General features: G+C 36.1%; 2 protein-coding genes across 9 annotated transcripts in view; one reads left to right on the top strand and one right to left on the bottom strand.

Annotated features, from left to right (window-relative positions):
• The window catches only part of LOC145678540 (uncharacterized), a 137,965-nt gene extending 118,818 nt beyond the window's left edge, over nt 1-19,147 (bottom strand). For 3 of the 4 annotated variants that reach the window (XM_081748810.1, XM_081748811.1, XM_081748809.1), the window contains exons 1-2: nt 19,040-19,147; nt 10,785-11,084 (exon numbers count right to left, since the gene is read on the bottom strand). In XM_081748810.1, coding sequence (XP_081604936.1) covers nt 10,785-10,841 — 57 coding nt within the window. In that variant the 5' untranslated portion in view covers nt 10,842-11,084; nt 19,040-19,147. Of the gene's footprint in view, nt 1-596; nt 4,738-10,784; nt 11,085-19,039 lie in introns of those variants that run through there. The other variant, XM_081748806.1, reaches the window with a different exon arrangement.
• Nucleotides 19,148-19,375: 228 nt separating this feature from the next.
• Nucleotides 19,376-22,842, top strand: part of LOC145678542 (uncharacterized) — a 98,064-nt gene continuing 94,597 nt past the window's right edge. For 3 of the 5 annotated variants that reach the window (XM_081748816.1, XM_081748817.1, XM_081748814.1), the window contains exon 1: nt 19,444-19,462. The gene's annotated coding sequence lies outside the window, so the exon portion shown is untranslated. Of the gene's footprint in view, nt 19,463-22,842 lie in introns of all 5 variants that reach the window. The other 2 variants (XM_081748818.1, XM_081748815.1) reach the window with 2 other exon arrangements.

Here is a 22,842-nt window from a genome sequence, read left to right as displayed (position 1 = left end):
TTTTTATTACTACTATTGTTGTTAGATATCCAGTGTAAAATGGCCTCTGAGCTGTATCTGATGATTAAATAAATAATATTGGTCAATTATGATCATTTATATATATATATATATATATATATATATATATATATATATATATATATATATATATATATATATATATATATATATATCCCTCCCCCAAGTTGTGGAGCTCAATTGGGATTTAAACGGTATCAGAAGTGTCACTATTTATCTCAGCGACTCCGAAAACTATGGATTCAACACTAATATTGGTCATTTTTGATCATTTTAAAATATATCTCCCCCTCCCCTAAGCTGCACCTTCACAGTGAAATGATGAAAACCATCCTAGGCCCGAACCTCATCTATGCTGAAAATTTTATCGAGATCTGTCGGGTGGTTGAAGAGGTATGAAGTCACACACATAGTCACTTTCATTTATATTATATATAATTTCAATTTTAATGGACAGATAGTAGTAATTCTACCTTTGTTTTCCCATTATGACACGGAAAGACATTTAATTACTGTATTGTGAAAAGAAATTCCTGGGGAAAATTCAAGAACTAAGAAAAATAGGTCATTCGATAGAAAAGAAAAAGTGCAAATCGGTAAACGCAGTGGGTTTTCCCATTCCAACGATTTGTTTATACAGCTAATAGATTAACGTTTAACGACAAAAATGTATCAGCAGAAGTTTAATAGTGTTAGCTATAACACTTCTGAAATACTGAAGCTGCTAAAATTCGAAGAAGAGAACATTTAAAACGCTATCCACAAGTTTTTCATTTCAAAAATCTTGACGAGTCTAGGACAGAAATTTCGGTGCGGCAACAGGTCTGAGTTGGAACAGATTGGTGTGGGAAGAAAATTTTCAGCTGATTCATACCATCGAAAAATTTCCAAATACACTTAACTATTCGGTACTTAAATTGTCCTTCCATTCTGAAGTTATTTACGAAACTAATTTCATCAAACGGAAAGAACTTCTGTCGCTGTCTGTGCAATACTACTGAAATTATCAGTCACAAATACATTAAACAAAACACAGATATACAATAATTAATATTACATAATAACATGACCAATGTATGAAGTTATTAGTTACAAGTACATTATACAAAACATGTATAATAATTAGGGGAACGGGAATGGCTGAAACTTCATAACGAGAAACTACATAATTTATACGGTTTACCAAAAATTGTTAGGGTCACCAAGTCTAGGAGGCTCAGGTGGGCAGGTCATGTAGCAAGAATGGAAGAACGTAGCAACGCTTTTAAAATGGTAACTGGAAGACCAATCGGAAAACGAGCATTAGGAAAACCAAGACGCAGATGGGAGGACAATATTAAGATGGATCTCGCAGAAATATGAATAAAAAAAGCCGAAACTAGATCCAGTTGGCTAAGGATGGAAGTCAATGGAGAGCTTCTGTGAAAGCGGCATTGAACCTCCGGGTTCCATAGGCCGTGTAGTTAGTTATATAATAATTAATATCACACATTGCAATAATCGAAGTGTAAAATTATAAACCATGCCTCATAGATACGATATTACATCCCTGTTATTATAGTCCTCAGCCATTTTTTTTAAGTGGTCAGCTGACTATTTCTTTACTTATTATGCCTCTCGCCTGTATCATAGTTGACCTTTTCGTACCGAACTTCATTCAGTGTTGCCTCACGGCAAAATACATCTATCCATAAATCGCCAAACAGAAGATTGGCTAATACAAATGTGTGAACGAAACGCTGTGTGCCAGCTCTCCAATGCATTATTTATCTTGTTTCGATCCTGCAAAAGGGCGTAATAGTGGTTCCAATAACCACCCTCCAACACAGAAACTTTTCTCCGGATTCCTCGAATTGGTTTACCAATCTTAGTGTCTTTGAAATAGCGAAGATAGACTGAAAATCCCGAGGAAACCGACAATTCTTAATACTTACAGTGCTAGTCACGTATATATACAGAGTGCTCGATCTTCTCTAAAATGTAGATCACGTAAATATATGGAGTCTATTTCAAAATTTATTTCAACGGTTATTTGCATATAGTTGCGGAGTTATACGCCCTAAGTAAGGCTTGGACATCATAGTTCGTTATTCCATCACTAGATGGTGGGCAAATGCTCGTAATAGTTCTGTGAGAATAGCTTTATGCATGTGTTTTCATTTTGAATGTCATTTATCTTGTAACTTTTTTTTGTTTCTAGTACATCTCATCTCATTTATGAATGAAACTTCCAAGGAAGGCATTCCTTATAATGTAACGTATTATATATCAGAATAAAGCAAATCCCTTTACACTGACCTTTTAAAACATAATACCATTAACTCTTATCGCTGCACTGTTTCCGAAACACGTACATGTAGCCCTCGTGCACCAACTTCCTACCACCATGAGAACTGGCCACAAATAATGCCTTTCTTCAAAAGAACAAGAAATTCTAGCCTACCTATTGTACAAATAAAAGTACATCCCGGTCATTCGTTTTATATGGTGGAATAATTAAATCATTATACTTTCCAAATGGTTAAGTGTATTCTGAAATTCCTCGACGGTATGAATCAGTTGAAAAATTTCTTCCCGCACAGAACTGTCTAGCACCAATTTGTTCGGGTTCCAATCTTGACACGATATAACAGTAAAGAATGAAGGAATTATGTAAATAATGATGTTAAACTAACATTATACTCAAAACAGCCGTTTATAGCATTAATTTTGTAAACTAAACCCTCTGAAGCTTTGATAAAGCATTTTCCAAACGGAGAACAAGATCCAGGTACTTTATAAAAAATGTTTAGGAAACTAAAGCGACTTTTGAAATATGTGGGTTACAGAACTTACACTTGAAGGTAACAACTGCAATGTCAGTTTGAGAAATCAAGACAGCCACTCACGGACTGAAAATAGGGTTCACAAACACTAGACGTTGTTGTAGTCGCACTTTCTTAATTGTAGAAGTCAACTATAGGAAAACAAAATTAGTACTTACACAAGAAGTTATAAAAAAAATTAAAAAGCGAAAATTTCCGTTTTTTTTAAAAAAAAGTTTCATGGGAAAAAGCTATTATATGTCCCCAAAAGGTTTTATTTTTGCACCTGTAGTATGTTGGAATGGAAAAAGGTGGAATGTAGATATTTCATCATTACATATAAAATTAAGAAAACCATAATAATAAAGAATATAGTCTACGAAGTCACGCAAAAGTTTTATTGTCCTTTCCTCCTTAAAATCATTTTTTCTTCTCAAGACCTTTCATCTCTCCTCTAAGTTGCTTTCCTCAGTCGCGTATAAAGGAAGCTTTTCTTGCTGATGGAACTTCTCAGGTTAAGAAGACTTGTAAAAACAACTCATACAAGATCCTTCAGTACTCATGCAGAAATACAAATTTTATTTACTAAAATTATTCTTTGTTAGTTACCACATCACATTTTCGTGCTAAGTTCGCCGAATGTGTTTGTGTATTGAGATGATACCTAAGATGTGATTCTCGCACAAATCTTCGATCACAGATTTCACATACAAAAGGCCTCTCTCCTGTGTGTGTTATTCTATGGCGTCTGAAAGAGTTTGGAAACCTGAAACTTTTACCACACGTCTCACATGTAAAGTCTTTTGCTCCTTTGTGTATATCATAATGAGATTCCAGATGGTGACGTCTGGTGAAGCTTCTACCACAGTGTTCACAAACATGCGGCCTTTCATTCGTGTGAGTTTTTAAGTGTGTCTTAAACGCAGAAGTAAATGCGAACGTCATATTACAATGTTCACACTGATATGGCCTTTCACCAGTGTGTGATCTACTATGGACCCTAAGATCAGACAACGACCGAAAGCGCTTTGTACAAAGATTGCATTGATGTGGTTTTCCGTCTATATGACACGCAATATGAAGTTTTAAATAATCTTTCGATGATAAAGCTTTACCACAGTGGTCACAGATGTAAGTTTTCTTATCATGTATCTGCATATGTCTTCTGAAATTCTGGTATCTACTAAAACATTCGCCACAATCATGACACTGATAAGGGTCGGCGGTAGAATGAAGAAGACGAACATGCTGTTTCAATGATCTTGAATTTTTGAACTTCTTTCCACATTGTTGACATATGGAAGGGCATATTTCATTTAAGTGCATTTTTATGTGAGCCCGTAGCTCACTTTTAGTGTTCCATTCTGTCATACAATAAAAACAAATAAAGCTATTTTCCTCATTACATATGTCAACAAAGCTGTTTTCCTCATTGTAACACACACCGAAGCTATTTTCCTCATTAAAAACCTCACCAAAAGTATTTTCTTCCTTACATATATCAACAAAGCTGGTTTCGTCATTACAGATCTCAACATTTTCTTCAGTTACTTCTGTTTTCGGTTTTGTAAAAATCTCACTGGAAATAAAATTAGCGACGGCGGTAGGCAAACTATTAGCGTTATCAGCATTTAAGGAATTCATGTTTACCTTAGTTGTGTCCGAGAATTCCATATTGCTATATACAAGTATTCAAAGATAGCTTGATTCGTATTAACTTGATTCTTCCTTACAATCGTAAGTAATCGAATTGTTATGGCACTGAATTCGAAGTGTTTACTGAACATGAACGTTATTTCCAATTAACATGACGGAGTGGTAAAATAAATGAACGATTCGAAGCTTGTTTGAACTATCTTGTAATTAAGCTGAGTTTGGTGTCGTGTTCAACTCAACTTCATTTTCAGGTAAACTGTAAAAGAAAAATGGAAGAAAATAAAAAGAAAGCATAAATTAATAAAGAACGAAACACTTACAATAGAATTGGTTTTATGTAATTCTGAAACAAGGGCACTGCTAGATACATGGCGCAGGAAATTTTCATAATTCACTATTTAACAGGGATTTTTAAACAACAGTGAAATTATAAGAAACTGATAACACAGCAACGGATTATATTGTACCTGTATTTGAATGTAGTTTTGCATCAGTGTACACTTCACTGAAAGAGTGCACACAGGGAGAATCATGTTTATATATCTTAGATTCAAATATTTAAGAGGTCTACGCGCGGTAACTTTTTCCGTGTAATACTAACACGGAAAACCAAGTACCAAACTTACAAAACAAAATGAACAGTATCTTTGCGGATACTTTTCTTATTCGTAATTTGATGTGTGTGCTGAGTGATGACGTTATGTATATTTTACTTAATTTTCTAGTATGTAATTTAGTATATACATCATTTGAACACATGATCAAAGATCAAATTACGAATGTAAAAGTAGCTCCAAAGATACGGATCAATTTGATCTTTAATTTTTGTATCTTCGTGTGGTGTGATATTTTCTCAGTGTTGAAACGAATTCCAATTTTAGTAAAGGTTAGTGTGGAGATGGAATATGGTCTTGGGACGTTTGATTGACTGCAGAAAAGCGCACCTGGAAACCTATTACCGGTTTTACTCCATAGCAATCAAAGTTAAAAGTGGAAGTAGTTGATTTCTGGCGCTGCCGGTTAAGAGAGAAAATTGTACCTATTCTTAGAATGCTAAATTAAGTCTAAAACAACCATTTCTCTCAATTTCTTAGCGTCTTTACTTCATGTAAATCAATATTGAAACCGGAAGTCATAGTGGATTTCCATCACTTTCGGTTTTAGTAGAGAGTTAAGGACGGGGACAAAATGACTTAATCGATTGCAGGAAATCGTTTCTCGCTATCTTTATCGATTTTTCTGATTCATGAAGTAATTCTTGAGGAATATTTTTTCTGCCGGGACGGACGTACACACAAGAACAGGCAGGGTAAATACATATACCTAGGTATAAAAAAGTTTTGGTAATCCGATTTCCTTAAAATGTGATCGTTTGCAAACTTCTTAAATATTTGAAGCGGAGATACATAATCGTTACTCTCCTTGAATTTACTCTTTTAGTTTGTAATATTTTTCATACTGTCTTTCTCTGTTAAGAGGAAGTCGTTTGGTAACAATGGAGCTGATGCGATTGAAATTTTGCCTTAACTATAGTTCTTATTATGGTAAGCTACCGCCGAAGTTAGGTTGCGCATGAGATATAAGCATATTGTGAAGTACCCGATTCTCCCTGGAATCAGTTTCTTCTTTTATCTTAAATTTCAAGCCATTTTAAAGCATTTATTGAAATTCATTCCATTCACGATCCTAATTAAAAAAGAAAAGAAAAAAAAAAAACTGTCGCTGTACACAGACAGCCACAGCATTTGTTAAACTATTCAATAAATTTAATCAGTTTTTAGGAAAAGGAAATAAAACTAAAGACTAAGTTCCCTTGCGTAATTGCTACTCTTTTTCTTTTGGGTATACGTTAACTCTCATCGCGCACAAATCTCTAAAGGTAATTGAATATCAACGTCATCCATATCCTGCACAAATCCAATCGATCAGAATAGTCGTGGTGATTATGATAGTTTTCCTCGTGAACATCTCAAAGTCAAACCAATTGGAAGCTCTCAGGCTGAAGAACTATTCTAGCTTTGGATAATGTTCATCGCTACGACACAATCAATATTAATGTGGAATATGTCAATGTCGAGTTTCCATTATTAAGATTTTGGAATAAGCACCATTGTTGTCGCACAGGTAGAAGATGCCCAAGCTGAGCATCACAAATTACATTCGCCACTTGTCATTTGTGTCGAAGAACCGTAGGAGCAGCTGTAAGCAGGGTGGATTGATTTAAATCAGTTTGATTTAAATCACGATTTTAATCAAGATTTAAATCACTTGATTTTTTTAATAAAAATCGTTGATTTAAATCAAATTCCGAAATGAATTAATTTAAAGTGATAGTAAGTGAAGTCCCGTTTCTCTTCTGTTATTTCAATTATGGAAGATAATAATCATAATACAATGAGACTCAAATGTATGTAATCACAGTATGAAAACGAGTATCATGTAAAGAACGATCAGGGAAAATCCCACTTGAACGGGTAACGGATGAACCCTGCTTTCTTCTCTTTGTAACACAGGGTTTTAAAATTTCTATTCCAACGGGAAATCACCATGGACATTTAAGATGATAACACTTTTGTGTCCACGTCTATTTGTTTGTTTCCACATAATAGGGGCGTATTTAGAGGGGTCCGATCCCCTCTGCGAAACAAAAAAAGAAAAAATTGATTTTAAAATGTTGGGCGAAATTTATGTACTAAATACATAGAAGTTCCTCGGGATCGTAATACGACAAATTTTGGATGCGTTAAAATATCGAATAATACTTTTGATAAAGTGGATACTTGACCCCATTGCAGAACATGCCGCGATCTGCGATGTGATCGCAGAAAATTTGCCGCGCCTGTGCACAAAAAATTGTCAGAGGAAATAAAATAGCCAACAGAAAAGTATAAAAACGTGCCTGCTATGTATAGATGTCTTAAATGCACGGACAGCTCACATTTGAACTGTTTTTCACGTCACATAAAGCATATTTTTAACAATCACAAGTGTTCCTTCTGCTGGAACTGATCACCTTGATCTTTTTTATTTTGGAATTCCTACAGAAAATTTTTGACTTACGAAAGCTCATTGCATAAAGACAAAGAAAGTTCTGCCATCGGCTAATATATAGGATCAGAAAACGATATTCACGAAGAAATTAAATATCGAAAAAATGAAATGAAATCTTTAAGTTTTCACGTCCCACGTTTATGCCGGTTAGCTAAAGGAGACGGTGGTGATGAGAGATGAGTGAAATGGTGGAATGAAGAAAGTGAGAGGAAACGGGAGAACCCCGAGAAAACTCACGAGCACAATGTTTGTCCACCACAAAGTCCACACGGCGCGAGCTGGGATCGAACCAGGGACCCCAAGCACCGGAGGTGAACGCTCTACCACTGATCCACCGCGTCCCCAAAATTAAATATCGACTAAAAGCAGGGAATTCGTGTTATTATTCAGTTCAAAATCTCTTATCTTCGCGAATTCTGTCGAGGAATTTGAAGCTTTAAAATATGTAAAACGATAATTATGCCTGTTGTGCTGTGTGGTTGTGAAACATGGTCGCTTACGCTGAGGGAACAACGCAGACTGAAAGTATTTGAGAATAAAATCCTGAAACGAATATTCGGAACCAAAAGGAACGGAAATGAGGAATGGCGAAAACTTCATGATGAGGAACTGCATAATTGATATCGTTCACCAAACATTGTTAGGGTCATCAAATCTTGGAGGCTCAGGTGGGCAGGACACGTAGCGAGAATGGAAGAAAGTAGGAACGCTTTCAAAGTTTTAACTGGAAGTCCAATCGGAAAACGACCTAGGCACAGATGGGAGGACAATATTAAGATGGATCTCTCAGAAATAAGAATACAAAATAGAAACTGGATTCAGTTGACTAAGGATAGAAGTCAGGAAGCTTTTGTGAACATGGCATTGAACCTCCGGGTTTCATTAACTAGAGTTAGTTAGTTAATTTCAGGCGAAATTTATGTACTTTATTTCGTGCCGCTAGCTAGTTCCAATTGCTTAAAAATATGCCCCTGCCAAATATCAGTAACTTTCGTGAAAAGAAAAGTGTCATGTTGATATACAGTACATTGCTGTACTTTTTCCTTAATGCTTAAGAAACATTGTTTGGGATTGAAATAGGTTAACGATTGGGAATTAATTCAAAATTAAAACCCAATACTTTCACTTAAATGGCATAATTAACATTTAATACTAATTCCTAATGTTTTTTCTTCAGTTCGCGACTTGTATTATACGAAGAAAAAGATTTGATTTAAATCAAAAAAATCGATTTAAATCAAAAAAATCAACAAAAATGATTTTTTTGAAAAAAATCATGATTTTTTTCCACCCTGGCTGTAAGCACAACTGTCATTTCCATGACACTCGAGGACCATCGCAGACCAGAAGTACTGTGCTGAAACCTATCCTAACTTCCTTTCCCGCTACTCTCTACCACTTTTACCATCAAGTATATTTTCTGTCATTTTATAAATATTGTTTTATTTATGGTTTCTTCAGCATAACTGATATATTTAACGTTGGACGGAAGACTTATCTGTTTCATCTCCTTTTCATCACTTTGATCTTTAAATTTCCTTCTGCGCTACAGAATTGACAACTCCCCTCTGCAGAACATAATTAGATTCGAATCTCTATTCGATCCAGAACACGTACTACAGGCACACAGACCAGGGGAAGCTGAGAATCTCTATTAACAGAAGACTGATTATCCCAAAAAAATTAAATGAAAATTTTAAGATTTATGTCCCACGGTTATGCCGGTTAGGCTAAAGGAGACGGTGATGATGAGAGATAAATGAAATAGTGGAATGAAGAAAGTGAGGGGAAACGGGAAAACCCCGAGGAAACCCACGCACACGGTGTTTTTGCACCACAAAATTCACTTGGCGCAATCTGGGATCGAACCAAGGTCCCCATGCACCAGAAGTGAACGCTCTACTCCTAGCATTAAAGTTGTCGAGGTTGCAGTTTCATGCTCGAAAATAAATATACTACGGTAGAGCGTATGCACTTTTCAAATATGAACAAACGCAAAACTAACAAGTGTGAAAAATGCACTCATTGCCAAATAAACAAGTAGGAAACAATAGGGCACCTCCACACTCCAAGATATATCCGAATTACGCCCATTCGAGACAGTTTTCTTTAACAAAACTGGCTCACTTCCATTCTGTGGAAGATCAAATGATAAAATAAATTTTAGCAACCTTCGAATATGACCACGCTCGTAATAGTTATACCTATAGAGGTTGATTCACTTATATTGAGTCGATGTCAACGTGCAACTGTATTGCGCATCGCAAACTATCGCCGTGACATTGCCTCGAGGCAAGCAACAGTATCTCGTTAGTCACGCAGCAGAGTAATGTGGTCGATCGTAATCTCTTGTTGCCAAAATTGAACAGATTCTGGAAAGGGTTTACTGTGGCTCTTACGCTAAGTTCACGGCGTCGTGGATCATAGAAAGGTATGAAGTGCGTAATTTTCATGTAGGTCATACCACTGTGAATCGCATTACATAGATACATGTGGCACAGAGTCCCGGGTCCACCACATCGAGAAGAGCAGTTAGAAACCGTTATCGCATGAAGACGACTCCATCGCAATTGGTGTAGTTCAAGGTATCTCCTCAAAATATCCCCATACAGTGTGCGATGGCTAGCAAATGTCCTACATCGCAGGCGACAATCAACCGCGCCATGCACAGGGATTTACACCTCACAGTCGTTCGCAAGAGCAGTGTGCAGGCACGTGTCATGTGCCTGAGCGCAAAAAATGAAATGAAATATACGAACGACATTCGGTTAATATATGCACCAAAAATAATAATCAGGTATTGTGTTTATAACAGTAATAATAATAATAATAACAACAATAATAATAAATCATTATTAGTGAAGACATCTTCGAACCAAGAGAGTATGTGGATGAGCAGACCCTGATAGAACACATTACGGGGATTGAGATGCATTCACATCTATGCTATTTATGTTTAAAAAAAAAAAAATGTCGGAACTATTGACTGCTGGGTTATCAATCGAGAATTACTGATAGTATGGAACAATACATCAGTTGCCATATCACCTATAAAATCAATACAAAAACATCCGACACACGACGTTTATATGAAATTTTATCGTGTAGAGCGGACCCCATATTACGTTTCACTCACTCACTATAGTGTCTGAAAAATATACTTCCAGTAAAACTTTCAGTGTTAAATCTACAATGCATATATAATTAGACCCACTGTAACGATTGTTTAGTATAAATCAATAATAGTTTTACCTCATTTAATGTTATTCCACAATCTGCTTCTCTGCCAAACCCTACTACTACTTGCATACTTCTAGTGACTTCCACATTTTGGTACTTCCAATGCAAAATGCTGTCAATTACACATACACAGATGTCAATTTACAATAGGAATATATTTCCGTGTTATGCTCTGATGCGTTCCGTCTTGCTTTGTTTCACCAACTGTTCTTGATTTGATCTGAACTGTCATTACATTGGATTGCTTTATGCCAACATACTCCACAGCACTATCTTTTTTCTTCTTTCTCTCTTACAGATAAAAATGAGTACCTGAAACATAGAAATAATAGATTACGATCCTTCTTTATAACTGAATGATAAAACTGCAACACTTACTTTGCGCTGAGAAACTATAATTTGTTACACGTGCCCTGACGTAGAGAAAATACTTGAACAATTTGAGCTATTTCCTTGGAATTCTTGACATGTTTTCTGAGCAATTTAAAAAACTTTAATTTGATTCCTTTTAAAGTTCCTTTTGCGTATCACAGTTATGCCCTGTAGGTGATGATTAAGGAAAGAAGAATGATTCTGAAAGAATTGGTGGAATAAGAAAACGAAAGAATTCAGAAAAAAACTAGATACGCGTAGAATTTTTAACCAAAACATATGTAGAAATTTATGCATCTTCCCTTGCTTCTCCAAAGAATACATAGAAGACTGAAATTAAAGTTGTCCAGTCATGTACTCTGACAGAAAAATTACGGTGCAGCAGAAAACAACGATGCAATCATAAAAATGTTCGACAATAACTTTCAATACGGCACAAAATCTATCAAAATATGGTACCTTCAATATACAAACAATGAAACTCCCTGAAATTTCCACTGTTATTATGCAGCTTTAAATGCGATATTAAATGTGTAATAATCTAGAAGCGCATTAGCGACTATATTACAATTACATTCCATATAAAATGTGTGAATGTGAAAGAAAATTATTGCGTCGGTTTACATCAAATCATCATCTGCTTTTCAGTCACTTACTGAAATGAATACAGACTTCGTACTGTTGAAGTATCTATTTGACATCTAATGTACTACCTAACGTTTCTGGATATTGTTCGCTTTGTCATTTGAACATTCTAATGCGTATTCCTTACTGTGATGACGTATTTTATTTTGTATCTTGTTCACCTTTACTTACATAATAATGTAGTAAAGTTATTACTTCTACATTATGTGTTTGATGTTCATATTTGACAATGTTTCGCATGCGTGTAAATTTTTTTACTGCTCTCCAAAGATTTTATTCAAAATGACAAAACTAAATGACAAGAATTTTAGGAATGATAAAAAAAAAAAAAAAAGCATCAAAAAATTTCTTTAGATATTGATTGAAATATATGGAATCTTTCGATGCATTTCTGGATCAGGGGCTCCAAAAGTTTGAACTAAGTCGAGTTTCTTGAACTAACTCGTACGCCCCTAAGTCGAGCTTTCGTATCTTTTTTAAAAAATAAGTACATTATACTGATAGTTTGGATTTGGCTACACTATATGTAATTCTCCAGATATAAGGCGTAGAAGAAAATTTTTGATTGAAACATATTGAATTTTTTAATCGAAAAAAAAAAAGGTTAAGGGTGGGTAAGATTCGTACTCTAATCTGTTCCGTGGGAATTCGGTAAGCTAACCATTAGTGATTTTCACCTCAGTCTCTCTTTTTTGGCCTGCTTCCTAATTCATTCTGATATTTCACAGTTTGTATGTTTGAAATATTTTGATATAAGAAATGTGCTGTATTAGTTTGGACACTATGTCATTCAAAATATCATTTACAAAATTACCGAAAAATAATGTTATATTCTGATAGTACTCTTGAGTCAGTGTACGTACTTTTGAACTTGACGTAAGGATAATCTCTTCGTAACTACCCTCGTCACAAACAATTGTATTTTCTCCTGTATTTTAGAATCTATGGACCAAAGTTGTGGCAATCAATTTCCTGAAGCAACACTTAAAGTTTGCAACAATGCTAGCATTAGACAAATATTGAGTCCATTATTATATACACATTGTTGTTGGAATGCAGGATGGAAAAAAATCTTTTGAAAAAATTTTTTTTGTTGATTTTCTTTATTTATCGTTTTTTGTTATTAAAATCAAATCTTTCCCCTCGTAAAATACAAGTCGCGAACTGAAGAAAAAAACATTAGGAATTAGTATTAAATGTTAATTACGCCATTTAAGTGAAAGTATTGGGGTTAGGGTTTGAATTATTCTCCAATCGTTAACTTATTTCAATCCAAAAGAATGTTTCTTAAGCATTAACGAAAGAGTACAGCAACGTTTATCAACATGACTTTTTTTTTTTTTTTTTTTTTTTTTTTTTTTTTTTTACAAAAGTTACTGATATTTGGTAGGGGCATATCTTTAAGAAATCGGAAGTAGCTTGCAGCACGAAATACATATAAAATACATAAATTTCGCCTAAAGTTATATACTCTTAAAAAATTCACAGAGGGGATCGGAAACCTCCAATATCTGGGAACAAACAAACAGACGCGCACGCAAAAGAATTTTCGTCTTAAACGTCCGTGGTGATTTCCCCGTTGGAATCGTTAACGATTTAAAAACCCTATGTCACGAAGTGAAGAAAGCAGGATTCCTCCGTTATCCGTTCAAAACGGGATTTTTCCTAATCATCCTCTGCATGAAACACTCGTTTCCATACTATGCTGTACATGCATTTGAGTTTCATTTTATTATGATTATCTTCCATAATCGCAATAACAGAACAGAAATGGGACTTTACTTATTTTTACTTTAAATTAATTTATTTCAGAGTTTGATTTATATCAGACTGATTTAAATTAATTCACCCTGCTGGAATGTAACACAGACAGTACATTTTAATCATGCACGTACTTTACTGGATGTAGACACACCATTACAGATTTTTAAATAATAAATATTTTAGTATGCACCCACAAGAACACTGATATTTATTAATAACGGACACTTCTAATATATACTATTCAAGAAAAAAGAAATCACATTTTTTTACAACACTTAAAAATTTAATAAAAATTATATTACTTAATTATTTCATCTTTTTCTTTCTTAATTAGTTACTTTCTCCCTTTAATCGTTTGTCCCATGAAACGTGGATGGATCCTCACGGACTTCATATGTGAGACAAGGGAATTGCATAGATACACTCGAAATGTATAGAATAGAACATGAATGCTTGAGAGGTATTTAAAGTAAGAATACAACTTTAGATGTAAGTCCGATTTTACCCAATCAAACCTACAGGTCTGGGTTTTTCACAACCCTCTTGCATATATACTTCTTTTCCACTGAATAGAGGTCTGGGCAAGTCTTTACTTTGACTCGGAGACAGTGACTGCAACCGATTCATCTGACCCGGTTCCCGAAGCAATTTAGGAATCATTTCCCAAGAATGATTCAATTGATCAGAGCAATCTAGGAATCAGTTCCTCCGAACAGACAATCTGTTATTCACTTCTAGACTAACTAACTAGCTAACTAACTAACTCTATGGCCTATGGAACCTGGAGGTTCAGTGCCGCGTTCACAAAAGCTCTCCACTGACTTCTATCCTTAGCTAATTGGATCCAGTTTCTACTTTGTATTCCTATCTCTGCGAGATCCATCTTAATATTATCCTCTCATCTGCGCCTAGGTCTTCCTAATGGTCGTTTTCCTATGGGTCTACCAGTCAAGACTTTGAAAGCGTTTCTACTTTCTTCCATTCTAGCTACATGACCTGCCCACCTAAGCCTTCTAGACTTGACGACCCTATCAATGTTGGGTAAACTGTATAAAGTATGTAGTTCCTCGTTATGAAGCTTTCGCCATTCCCCATTCTCGTTCCTCTTGGGTCCGAATATTCTTCTCAGGATCCTGTTCTCAAATACTTTCAGTCTATGTTCTTCCCTCAGAGTAAGCGACCATGTTTCGCAACCATACAGAACAACAGGCATGATTATCGTTTTATATATTTTAAGCTTCAAATTCCTCGACAGAATTCGCGACGACAAGAGATTTTGAACCGAATAGTAACACGAATTCCCTGCTTTTAGTCGACATTTAATTTCTTCGTGAATATGATTTTCGTCTGTTAATATTGATCCAAAATATTTGAAAGTATCCACTTTATCAAAAGTATTATTTAATATTTTAACGCCTCCACAATTTGCCGTATTACGGTCCCGACGCACTTCCATGTATTTAGTTTTCTCTGCATTTACTTCTAAACCCATATCCCTGCAAGCGTTTAATAATATCTCTGCATTTATTTCTACTGTTCTCCTAGACTATTCACTTCTAGACTACTCCGAAGAACAGAAAAATTTGGGGAATGCTTCTCAAACTATTCTGGAAATCGGTTCAGATAAATCAATTCTTAGACAACCGTAATTCAAAAGTTTTCCAACAGCCACAGATAAAACTAATATACTTGTGGCGCTATCGCCCCCCATCCCCGTAAAATATAGCTGCATAATATAAACTCTATAAAAATACATTTTGTAATTTTTTAAAAATACAGGAATGCAAAACAAATCAAGAATAAAAATATCAATTAAAAAATTAACACACTCACCGCTAATGATATAGAGATCCAGTATGGCGTAAAAATCGAAAAATATTGCCCTCCAAGTGACAAACTATCAGCAAATTTACAACGCCATAAATACCATGAAAAATGCAACACGAGGTTTTCTGAACCATGAGTTGACACTAAATTTCATTTCAGATGCGACCACAAATTTTCAATAGTCTGAGTTTTAGCACCCGTATTAGGATCCACAAAATGTAGAAAATGATTCAGTTTATAGTATGGAAGGTATAACGTCGTTCGCTTCCCGCGAAAAGTTTATGAGGAATGGCCAGTTTGGTTACTCGTGGCTCGCTGAGCGAGTTGACGGTTGGTGGTGATTGACTACCCTCTTACCACATCCCCAGTGACGAGTAGGTCCAAGCGCGGGAAGTCAACGACGTTATACCTTCTGGATTATAAATGATGCTACTTCTGTTTATCCAAAATGCTGCATCCCTTCCAGCGATCAGTAATTACAATAGATCCCGGATGCATATGTGATGAAATAATATGAAATAAACTTTCCGCAGAACGCGAATTACATTGACATTCACTCAAAAAAATATGTCCAGTCTCTCTACAAATCTGAACAATCCAAGGTTGCTGGCGTCTCATCCGCCCAATATTAAACTTACGACGGCCAAACAACGATTCGTCGATCTCTACACGTAATCCAGCCCACCTGATTCTTTAATTAGAGTTTCTAAGCAGACCTCCCGACAAAACGTTAGCCAATCAGAGACAGTTTTACTGCTTAAGGTATTTGCCATACCAGAACATTCATGAATAATAAACTCATAATTACTGATTCCACACAGTAAGATAGCAAGGATACTTATCTAATACTCAAGTTCACGTTACTGAAAAATGTTCTTTTCCGCACAGACGTTGATTTATTAAAGCGAGCACAGTTCCTGTTATTACAAATAAGAGAAAGACAATAGACGCTCACTTTTACCATACGTCGAAAATATCTTCAGTCTTCGATCACAACCATCACAGGTTTTCTCTAACTTAATTAAACCACATAGAGCTGCAAAGCGATATTAATTAATATCTGAATCTAATACAAACTTATTTAAGAACGACAAGTTCAAATTCTTTATATCAAATTCATGCGGTTTCTCAATTGCATTTGCTAACTCTATCGTCGCCATGAACATTCAATTACGCGGTTCCTCGCATTCCACCAGCACACACACACACTTACTGCAAGCAGACAGAACATGTGACACACCACAGTAGCAAACTACCATAAGACTGTACGGAGTCACCTAGTGGAAAAAAAAAGAACTACCACCAAAGGCATGACCAGTTCCAATGAGTGACTGAGGTAGAAACAGTTCCAGGAAGTGACTGAACTGATTATAGTCACTGTCCGTGTCAAAGTAAAGACTTGCTGAGGTCTGTACCTTACAAAATCCTTTTCAGGGGTTAGACTTGTACTTCTCGGTGCATATTTAATTTATGAGGGTTTATGGAAAAAGTAGTAATCAATTTGTGCTAGGTTGCCACTAAAAAAATAACGATTGGATCTAACCGAATCAGAGTAGGGGTAACGCACATCCGAACGGAACCCTTTACTGCGGTCCTGCCCTCACTCATTTAGATACCATTCTTGCTTTTAGTTGCCACTTAACAGAAGTTGATTTGTTTTCTTGTAGTTGTTGGTTAATTTTCCGTAAATGGCGGCGCCGGATTATACCCATACGAACCTGTTTTCAATGTTTTATTATATTTATTTCTTGCTATCTTAATATACTGTAATTAGAATTACTCTTCATTCATTTCCGTCGTTCATTCTTAACGGTTAATCTCAAATATTTCTTATTTTCATGCTTTCTTTGTTCTTCAAAAGATACTTATACACCTATATTGCATTACTGCTCAAAATTAGTACCTTCCCACTGCAAAGTGTTGCAAACTTCTCACTATTTAGAAATAACAAAAACAATGAATTCTTACTTTTTGATGTTTCCAACCAGCAGGGTTGGCTCGTTTATACCAAGGTGGTTTAAACCAGATGTTCCTTTTTCTTTCAAAAAACCAACATTTTTTTTAAAAAAGCTTTACATCGTTTTCGTTTTTTTCAATAAAAAACATGGTTTTTGCCAACCTTGCCAACCAGCGCTACAAACAGCACCCTACTTCAGTATTATGAACATACGTTTTTAGAGAGGAAGCTTGGGGGCAGAGTCTCCTATCCAATACATATTCCTGAGACATCAGCAATTACAAACCGCATATGAAAATACTTATTTCCTGTACTGGACTGCCACACGAGGGGATACTTACATTCATGAAATATAAGAACTTTTGTTAGCAGTAAATGGCTCTAACTGCCTTAGAAAGAACTTACGAGAAAAGTTGCATTAATGAGTGCAGATTTAATTTAGGAGGACTGGATATATCTACAACGTCTACACATATACCATAAAAACTGTAGTGCATAAGACAAAAAATAACCTGGAATACTAATCAACTTGTGCTAAGTGATCACTACCAAGCACGAATGCTCCATAGAATCAAAATGGGCACTATTCGAGCAGACGACTCTACAAAATTTGACACACTTCTTACATTCTAAGATACGGTTAGGCCTTCTTTTTTAATTTTTTCTTTCTTTTTTTTTTTTTAGCAGAGTATTAGAGCATACATTAGATGAGGTATATTACTATTTGCAGACTGATTTCAAGAGGGCTTACTATAGATACATTTCAGGAGGGCTCAGTATAACAAAAACTAGTATAAAACGCGAATCAACTTGTGCTAGGTAGCCACTTAAAGCAAGAAAGCTATCCAACCAAGTCAAGGCTGGAGCGCATAACAGGGGGTTGAGCGTGGGAGGGGTGCGCATGTAGAGACAAGCGTGTCAGCGACGGGAGGCATATTTATATATGCACACCGGTCTTTTACAATATTATTATAAATTTATTCTGTAACTTTTATAAACATATTGGGTTATTGTTTAGTTTTGGGGGAACATATTTTTAACTGACATTTTTGCGATATTCTATTCACATTCGGTTAGGTTAGTGAATAAAATTTTACTTAAGACAGTATTGCCGAGCGAGCGTATACGAATGAAGGCGGATTAGAGCCCGGCAGGGCATGTTGTTTTCTGTTTTCGTTAGTGTTTGACCCCTATTACTAAACATTTACCATATGTTGATTCCTATGCTTTCCATATGGTTCTCTTAATGCCAACATCCAACCTCGAACAGGTGCAGTTGAAGTGCACCAACAAAAAGAACTTAAAAAATACATTTTTTTTTCAGGAAGCCCAATTATATCCCAAGGGTTTGTTACCTTGCGTAATTTATCTACTTATTACAGTGGGAAAACAATTTTGCCGCATTTTCTCTTTTCTAGGCACTAGTAGCGTTTAGACCATTCCGACTCCAGACCACAGGTCCCCCAAACTTTATTTTTTCTTCGATAAAATTTAATGGGAAAGTAATACTATGTACACCGCTATATAGCTCTATTGGCTACGTACTTGGGATATAGTATACGACAGACAGGAGCAGTTGCAGAAGGAGCTGGACGCTCATACTTTTACGGATTATTCATTGAGTATCTACGAACTTAAAAAGGGGGTAACAAACCCACTTTCATTTACTTCGCGAGTGATACGAAAATGAAAAAGAACGTACCTGTTTGTTGTTCTTCTCCCTCTATTTACATCAGGCATTTAGTGATGTGCAAATGTTTGAGAGATGTATGCAGTAGTAGCAGGTGTAGCGTGATTGCTTTGGTGGTTTTTGTGGAAAGAACGGAAGCTGGGGTTTATTCCGTACGGAAGGTGGGGTTTATTCCGTACAGGTTTTCGTCATTGTGTAGAGGTTTTCGTGAACGGAATGCAACGCAAAGTTTGCTTTTTCATGTTTACTTTGTTTTTGGTAATTTACATCGAAGTGTAATGCTTAGAATTGTATAAATTGAGTAAAATTCCTCGTTGATCGTAATACATCTTGGAACTCTAGGTGTGTTTTTCGTGCATTCCTCGTTTTTGATCTGCTCACATTGATGGTAGGTACTTCCGGTTAAAGAAGAAATAAGAGAATGGAGGGAAAAAGGTATGTAATTTTTGTGTTTTAAAAATCGTTGTTTTGGTTGCATCATTATGAAAAATAAGTAGAAAATTAAAAAAATTAATTCAAGTGCGCTTTTTTGACGTGTTGTGTATGTAATAGGGATGCGGTTTTTGGGAATAAAAGAAAATTTCGGAGGACATGTGGCCTCCTTTCTTTTGAAGAAAAAGTATCCCCTAGAAACGCGGTTTCATAACTTTCTCTTGGAAGTAGCTCGAATATATCCTCCTAGTATTTGATTGTGATTCGATATGATGCTTTCTGCTCCTTATGTCTTTTTACTTTCTTTCCTCACATTTGCCCTTGAGTTTATATGTGCATGTGTAGTGCCCTTGTACTTTATCTATGAGCGTGTGTGTGTGTGGGGGGGGATTTAACGCATATCGCATGTCTTGCGCTCCGTCTGCTCCTTATTGTCTTTTTATTTTTATTCCTCACATTTGCCCTTGTACTTTCTACGTGCATGTGTAGTGCCCTTGTACTTTATATGAGACTGTGTGTGTGTGGAGGGGGGGGATTTAACGCATATCGCATGTCTTGTGCTGCAGGATACTTCTTACTCTTGCATTACGTAGGGAAATGGTATTTCATGTGGAAGTGGTAATAGAACTCAGAAGAAACGCAGATCAGGGTGTATTCACACTTTATATTGGAGTGTGAATACAAGATGATCTGGGTTTCCTATGTGTTCTGTTACCACTTGCACATGAAATAACATAATTTCCCTACGTAATGGAAGAGTAAGAAGTATCCTGGAGCACCGGAAACAAGGGCGGTCGTATACTATTACCCGTACTTGAAATTCTGTGCAAAAGTTTATTAAAATTTAACTTGGTTACACAATTTACATTGTAAAAGTTTACCGGACTTTTCTTCTTCTCGTGTTCTCTAATCCACACTAAAAAGTGAAGTAAGTGCCTCGGACATAATTCGTGTATGCTACATTAACATTGTAATAACTATCCTTCACAAGGAGGAGTTATGAAATCTTCTTCTGTATCTTCTTGTCTTAGCGATTATTGCTTTCTCGGCAATTATAGGCAATAATTTGAAAAGAAAATGATCGAAGAATGAGATGAAACTTTAGGGATGATTATAAGATAACAAATAACGTAGATCATTGTAAATTTATATAATAGGTGTGTAAAACAGGTGAAGGTAAGGTGAAAATTAACGAATCGACATTAAAGGGATCAGAACCAAGAAAGATATGGAGAATTACGAGAAAAGGCAGGCAATGTTTGTTGAGAGGGCAAGAGAAAATGAGATGATTAATGGTGCCAATGTCAAGACCACAGTTAGGCCAGTTTTAGACGAAAGCATTTCTCGTAGCAGATGTGTTGCCAAAAATCTCGTATAATATTCTATGGCATGAAAAGTATATTGTGCTTTTACATGGTAGCATTTTGATAAGCATTTTGTCGTGACGTAGCAAACAAATCACTGGAGAAGAGCGCAATAATGGCTCCAAAACTAAAAACAGATATTTCAGTCACTATTTCTTCTAAAGCCCGTTTTCGCATATGGTTATTATGATACAAAGGACTTTTAACGGTGCAGTTATACTATACAGATCCATAGATTTTAAAATTTACAGAAGAAATTTCTAATGTTTTAATAGAGTAGTGTATAAGTAATGAAAATATGGTGTGCACTTACATCTGAGATGCGTATTTATGTGGAAATATAGAAATTAAAGTCGAACCTGAAATGCACGTAATTTTCAATAAGCTGCCATAAAATTTTGGCAGGTCTGTAACTTCCCCATTTTGTATCGAAAACAGAACCCAACCATCCCCATCGGGGCTTCTAACCCATTCCCACTACTTACTTCTCCTTCTCCTACTAGTACTACTACTACTATTATTCTTACTACTACTACTGCTTACTACTACTACTTACTCCTCCTCCTCCTCCTCTTACTACTACTACTATTACTTATACTATGGATCCGTATAGTAAAACTACACGTTATCACCTGTTCAAGTGATCCTGCACCGGAGAATGCAAGAGCACACCAATAAATGAAACAAGAAAGTTTTTTTTAAATGAATTTCTGTATGTATCCGTACAGTGAAACTGCACGCTTTAACTTTGTACAAACAAGGATGTTCCTCATAATTTTTTAATCAACATAATAATAGTATCCCTACTCTAACTTTTTTCTTTACTACAATTCAATTTCCCACACATCGCTTCCTTTTAACACACCACGGCGCTGCAATCGGAGCAGAAATGCTGGGGAAAATGCTACGAAATAGAGCAGGTTCTATCGACAAGAAATGCCATACGATATGCCATGGCATGGGAAATGCTATAGCATTTGCTACTTTACACGGTAGGATATCGATGATACGATTTTTGCTACGAGAAATGCTACGATAAATGCTTCCGTCTAAAACTAGCCTTACAGAGAGGAGTAGTGCGTTTTCGAAGAAGAAATAAGCGTTCGGAAGTATAAAGAATGTGAAGTCTGTTACGGAGAAGAAAATGGAGGTAGGAAGGCGGTAGAGTGTGGTGACGGAACAAAGATGGGGAGCAGAGAGACAAGGAAGGTGCCAGTACGAGCATTCCTTTGCACAGGAAGCACTATAATCAGTACAGCGTTGAAAATGAAGTATAGTAAGTAGCGGAAATAGATCGATGGTCGAGACAGAAAGATCTTTAGGAGTGCCGTGAAGGGCTCCATATCGGGCACGTCGTCAGCTAATGAATTCCGGTGTGGATAGATGAGGATGTGGAATCCGTAACAGAAGGGATAGGGTTGGGGTTTAGGAGGTAAAGAAGGTTCAGATGAATGGGTAACAGTAGAATCAGCAGAGGATTCGCATTTACGAAAAATTCGGCAATCATGCAAAATAGGAGCTCTACAGCGCAACTCAGTAAGAAGTTCATCGTCCGTAAAGAACGGGCCGACTCCACGCAAGATATCCTGACAGAAGAATACCTAGTTGGATATGTATGCACATCAATGATGTGCCGTCAATAATGGGTGTACAAGGAAATCGTTAGCGGCTTTGCCAGCACGGAAAATACCTTTAAGCCGTTAGGGCCAAGAGTACGGATATCAGTGACACCAGTAAGAATATTTTATAGATGCCTACCAAGTTTCATTGGGTGTTGTGTGCCCAGGAAAGGAGCAGATGCAACGTGTACAACAAAAGGTACAAGGTGGTTATCCTTATAGGTTTTGGTATTAGTGTGTGCGTAGGGCACAGTTGATGGATGTGAAGTTGTAGAATTGCACGGCAGAGAAATATCCATGTTGGCTACCGGGAGCACGTATCTGTCAGATATGGATGCCATGTTAGACAACATCAAAAAAAGATAAACAAAATGCAAGAGTCACACTTGATCACAATACA

Source organism: Thermobia domestica, chromosome 2, assembly GCF_964235325.1.
Source record: "Thermobia domestica chromosome 2, izTheDome1.hap1.1, whole genome shotgun sequence".
NCBI lineage: Eukaryota > Metazoa > Arthropoda > Insecta > Zygentoma > Lepismatidae > Thermobia > Thermobia domestica.
Note: the sequence above shows the minus strand (reverse complement) of the source record. Positions and strands in the feature narration are given on the sequence as shown.